Source organism: Tigriopus californicus, chromosome 10 (assembly GCF_007210705.1).
Source record: "Tigriopus californicus strain San Diego chromosome 10, Tcal_SD_v2.1, whole genome shotgun sequence".
In the NCBI taxonomy this organism is placed as follows: domain Eukaryota; kingdom Metazoa; phylum Arthropoda; class Copepoda; order Harpacticoida; family Harpacticidae; genus Tigriopus; species Tigriopus californicus.
The window spans coordinates 10278729-10284736 of NC_081449.1; the positions used below are offsets into that span (position 1 = coordinate 10278729).

The 6008-nt window shown below is 41.7% G+C and overlaps 1 protein-coding gene across 1 annotated transcript in view; it reads left to right on the forward strand.

Annotated features, from left to right (window-relative positions):
* LOC131889549 (voltage-dependent calcium channel type A subunit alpha-1-like) overlaps window positions 1-6008 on the forward strand; it is a gene marked incomplete in the record, with an annotated part of 47109 nt that overhangs the window by 17043 nt on the left and 24058 nt on the right. The window contains 2 exon segments of the mRNA XM_059238677.1: window positions 3630-3736; window positions 4538-4789. Coding sequence (XP_059094660.1) covers window positions 3630-3736; window positions 4538-4789 — 359 coding nt within the window.

Below are 6008 nucleotides of genomic sequence, written 5' to 3' on the forward strand. Positions count from 1 at the left end.
GTGTTTACCCAATCCTGGAGATGTGGGATTAGGCACCCAATTTGGAAAGATCTGCCAGAAGGAAAAAGTTCTACCAAGGACCAACACTATTGTTTCGTGCTTGCCCACTTTACAAGTATTGCTATTGCTAGTTCTTGAGAGGGACAGTGTGTTCGTCAGGCAGACGTGTGTACCGCACTCCAATACAGTATATACAATGTATGCTTAGGCAAACAGACAAACGGTCGAGTGAGTCAGTGAGTGGACAGTCCCAAGAATGGCATGTGCCACAATCCGGCACAAAGGCATGTGGAACGCTGAAGTATACACATAATGAATGTTGTTTCTCATCGGGAGTGCCCGAAAACGTCACTCCATATGAGAGAAGTACGAGAGGAATGACAACAAAAGTGCTGCTACCCATCTTGAACTACCCTCACTTCGGCTTAAAAGCTCAACCGAATTCCTTTAAAACTTTCATCAGGAGAATATCAAAACCAATCGGAGATTACTTTGTCATTTCATAAAGATATGAAGAGTACAACAAAAAAGGAGCAAATCAACAATAAATGAAAAATGAATATAATAAAAAAATCATTCTGCTAGTTTCCGTTAATATTGAGTTGTTATCGACTGATTCTCTACGAAAATAACCGTAAAATTTCCAATGTTCAGTGAATACAAGTTAATGAGCTTCTGGTTTTTTTTAATCATATCATTTTTTTATGTTTTACCTCTCGTATAAAAACACGAGATTTTTCCTTAGAGTACTAACTTTATTCTTGAGCAACACAAGTTTACAAAAACTGTTGTGCCCCGTAAAAGCAAGAGTGTCAGCTTTTGATGGTGGCTTCGTCTGTTTCTTCCTCGTTTTCTCTTGTCAGGAAAGTTTTGGAGGAGATCACGTCTACATACGTATTGTTGAATAGACGGAAAGACGGACAAAAGGTACAATTTAAGACAGAAACATAAACAAATGCATAAGAATACTTACCTTTAGGTGGATTCTGTAGAGTAGACTTTTTAGTTCCAATGAGCCCATGGGGAGGTTTAGGCAAGCTCTGGCAGGTTCGTTTGTTTGCTGGTACCATTGTCAGTGATGCAAGTTTGGGGCTTCAAACACGTTTTTGAAAAGCTGACCCTTCTTTCGCATTGCTATTTGAGGAAAGGTCAGCTTCGTGAAAACCAGTTTGAAACGCCAATTTTGCATCACTGGTATTGGCAGGCAAGTTTGTTTGCTGGTACCAGCGCTTGCCTAAATGTCCGAATTGGCGACTTTATTGCATAAAATGAGTTACCAAGTGCCTGATTCATCCAAGTTTTCAAATAATTTTAATTACTGCTTTGAACCTTTGGTGAAAATCAAGCGGTGCTCGCTGTTATTCCTGCCAGATATACTGTCACATGCATTAAGATATTGTTTTACTATAGTTGAATGCCTTGAACTTGTCGATAAGCGGTCAGCTTGACAGTGGATGGTAGTCATTTGAAATTTGCCATTTTTGGACGGAATTTGCATGACGAATTGTTATCTTCTATAATATTCTTGATTTCTATGCCATTATGCCATTTTGGAGGTTGCTGGGTTGGCAGAAGTTATTACGAGTGCAGAGCACTTGGGTAAAAAGATCTCAAAACTATCATGATAAAATATTTCATGAGCGTAATGCCTTTACGCACTCATACTCACTTCCTCACGTGTTTCTTTAAAGATTGCTAGATTTTTTATGACAATCGTAAATAAATAATCATGGTACGTTCGAAAGCATGAAAATCTTGTTAAAGCTGGGTCTAGAATTCAAGTTCTGACGTTTGTCGGAAAGCCTGATAATGACATGGGGAAAGATTGAAAATTTGTTCTGTGTCAAAAAAGAACTAAATCCAGAATCCCAATGGTCAAAAATGTTAGAAAAGGAGGGAGTCCCGAGTTTGCGAAAGTTACAAATAAACCTCTCAAGTCGGGTTCGATCGGTCCTATAATGTCCAGTCCGTATCGAAAGTGTCCCTTCCGAGAAGTCAGTGGGTTGCTTTATTGCAAAAGGCAAGGGGTCAATACTCATGCTACTCATGCTTGGTAACTACATACCAAATGCACAGAGCTCTTGCTGTCAAAGGAGTCAAGGGTCCTTTGCCTAGTCTTGGCCTGAATGAGAGCCAACCAAGCCGTTACTAGCCCCTACCTAATTAAGTCTATCCTGAAGAATATTCCAAACGAGTGCTGTTTTCCAATGATTCATTGGAACTGCCTGATGTGGGTTGAGCAGATGCTCAGGTCTAGGTATCTTACTGATACATTTCAGATTAACGAAATATGATCTAATGACCAGGACGAAAGAGTCCATTCAAGTGCCAAAAGCTATTTGAGTGTTTGTCAAAAGAACGACGTTTGAATGGACGGATATCGCAAATATTGATACTAAAGATAATCATGATAATGATAACAACAATCGTCGTAGAATAAGGAAAAACTCAGGGTCATGCGAACATCTAGCAGAGAGTGCAGAGTGCATACAGTAACACCCAGAGTGTTTTGTTGAACTCAATTGAGTCATTCTCATACTTTCCGTGCGGATAAGTCTTACATCTTTCAATAGATTTGCTCCGAATGATGCTCCTTCGTGATCCACTGTACACGCGCTGTGATAGAGCTATTGTGAGGTCATGCGGTGAGACTGTCAAAGCACTTTGTTCTGACCGCTTTATCATAGGAAAACCACATGGAAAATCATTATTTCCTTCGGCTCCAATTAGAGTGATTAATGATCTGGTCCAAACGATCTAGAACGCTTCAACTATTGTGGCCAGTTAGCTGGCCAGTTAGCTGGCCACAACAGCCGTCGAATGGTTCGCTTCTTGTTGGCTTCTTGTTGGCTTGCTGGCTTGCAGGCTTGATTGTCTACTTACATACTCATGCTTACGTCGTTAACTGCTGCCTGCCAACTTGCCTGTATGGATAGATAGTTGGTCCCGTTCCACTCTTGAATGATTGTCCAAGGGGGAGGAACAAGGCAATGACCAATCGGGGCTGGTCATTTGTTGGTCTATCTCACGCCTGGAACAAAGGACCTGTGCCCAACCAAGAGCCATTCCTCTTCATCGTGCAGAACACAGATTGACACGCAATTGACGGAATCTCTTTTGGACTCGAAACTTCTACCGACAAAGTTGATGGACACATTTCATGACAAGGCATACTGTATGAGATGCCAGTATATCTTCATTTGCATTGGATTAAAAGAGCGGGGGCCTTGTTTTCCCCAAGCTTTATTTATCCCTTCCTCACTCAGAGAAACATATTCAAATGCATGAGAAAAGTGTAAAAGTAGAGTAGGCATTTATTTGTAAAAGTATCTTCCTTTTGTCCGAGCATTTGTCTCTTTTCTCTTGTCTCTCTCTCTGCCTCCGCCCTTCCCCCTTCTTCTTCGCTCTTTTGAATTGCGCGGAGACCGTCTGATACAGACTTCGTCCTTCGTCGTGATTAGTACCCACAATGATACTACCGTGGCTTGGTTGGTCGCGTCTAACCTAAGAAAGCCTGACGGCCGAATGGCGTCTCGGGCTAGAAGGAACTGTTCTCTAAAAATAGGCAGTGAAAGACCATATCCAACGGAATAAGAGATGTAGTAACAAATGGCCCTTTTCCTTTGCAGATCTTGGATCTTGGGTTGATGTTCCATCCAGGTTCTTTTTTCCGTGATGTGTGGAACATCATGGACGGAACGGTTGTGTTCTGTGCCCTGATATCCCTGTACTTCCAGTAAGTATCATTGATCGATTACAGTATCAATGCCAAAATGTTGATTGTATTTGTATGTATATACGTACCTATGTATAAATTACATGAATTGGATGCTACCATAAAAGTACCTAACTTTGCGCCTTTGACATTATCGTTAACCAGGTTAGATATAGGTACATGCCACATCAAAAGAGTACTAAAACCACGTGGCTGGTAGGGTATGCGACAAATAACAGCACAATTCGCGCCTTCAGGGTAATCATGGAAATGGTCCAACGTCAAGGGTTGTCAGTATTCGACCAAATTCATCTGGGTCTGTTGTTGGCTGCGCTCTCTCTCGGCTAAGGAGGGTAAAAACAAAAAGAGTAAAACCTCAGACTCATTAAGGCTACGAGTGCAAGCTCGAAAAAGTAGTAAAACCCGAGTAATAAATAAAAGTTGTTCCTTGGCCTCTGATTTAAGGGCGAACAGGTTAGCTCGATGATACACGAGAATGTATGCACATGGGTGGGAATGCTTGTTCCCTCGGTAGCAAAGCAGGCTGTTATAAGCACGTATTGGCAACAGACAGAGGCCTTAAATAGAGGGTCGTAAAGCAGGAAGCTAACGTACAAGATCTGACTGAAAGTTAGATAATTGTCTGGCTCCTCCTCAGGAATCATCATGACCTAATAAGGTCTGAAATTGAGAAGCATGCTGTACATCATTACTGGCAATGGATAATCCTGAACTTCGCTCTCCCCCATTCCCCCTATTCCCTTTGAAATTAGTTCTACGTACAATCGTGAATGCTGATTCAGCGTGCACATTCTTTTTTAGAGGCACTCCCACGGGCCAAAAGCTGAAATCCGTCAAGTTGCTTCGTGTTCTCCGGCCTTTAAAAATGGTTAACAGAGTGCCGGCGCTGAAGGCTGTGTTTGATTGCGTGGTCACCTCCTTGAAGAATGTGTTCAACATCCTGATCGTGTACATGCTCTTCCTCCTCATCTTTGCCATGGTTGGGGTGCAACTTTTCAACGGGAAGTTTCTTTATTGTACGGATGCCGCCAAGCGGACCTACGAAGAATGCCAGTAAGTACGAACACACGGTAATGGTGAAGTGGAATCGCCAATACATTACGTATGGTTCTTTAGTGGTCGTCTTATATTTTCTGGTCTTTTTTTTTGAGACAAGGGAGATTAAAATGTTTAATGGATTAGCGTTTTCACCTGCAATGAGACGGGCAAATAAGTGAGACAATATAGACATGGTTAGATGTTCCAACAGCATTAGTACATACTTCTGCGGCTCTTAGACGTCTACCTGAAGGTTCTTGGAATTCGGACCAGCAATGAACAATTACAGCTTGATTCTAACAATTGAACAATGACCAAGCCAAGAATGAGGGATTGGTCGTCCAAGGAAGGATCTTCGTCCTGTAAGGTCTGAGGACTCCATTGGGACCTTGTTCAGGAGCAGAATTCTTCAACCCATTTTCTTTGATTTACAACCAGCGTTTTGGAATGCTCCTTCCTGAATGGGCGTGGGCTATGTTGGCCGAGAAGAAGTTCTCCAATTTTCGTTCGTCTCCACTTGTTTGACAAAAGGAAGTGTCCTTCGTTGAGCTTCCCTCCTCATCTCAACTCACCTGCTGTACCGTACATCCGCCTTATTGTAAAAATGAACACCCACCATCATCTGTTTTGCATATTTTTACATTGAAAAGTTCTTGAGACTTTTATAAAGTTCAAGCTAACCCCTTTTTACCTTCTATTCAGGGGAGAAATTACGTTGATGTGCCTTAATTTTTGCACTCGGGCAATTTACCACAGGAAGGGTGGAAAAACTGGGATCACTAATACTTATTTCCAGGCAAAACCAATGCACGGTTTTTAGCGTCCTTCGTGCTGTTTTTTTAATCTATAAGTATTCTTTATTGGTAAAAAATCGGATAGCTTTTAGAAGGATGACTTGAGCGTTGGGAACAATCTGATGATTAGAACAGACCTGCGTCCTCTTTCTTTCCAACCGAGCTTGACTTTGAAAAGGTAATAAATTAGATTGAGGTCACAGATTTCCGTCCTTGTCACCGTTGCACGCAAAATGTAAAGAATTCAATCAGCCCACAGTGCTCCAAGGCAAAGGCCGCAAGATGGATGGGATGCAAAAGGAAACGAAGGAAGCAAGGCAGGAAAGAAAAACGGTCGTAAGACAATCTTTGTAATGCACATCTTTCTCACAGTTTTGCACCGTATTGACTAGGTTTCTTGTGAGATTCAGTTTTTACCATGGACAATTAACCAAATGAAT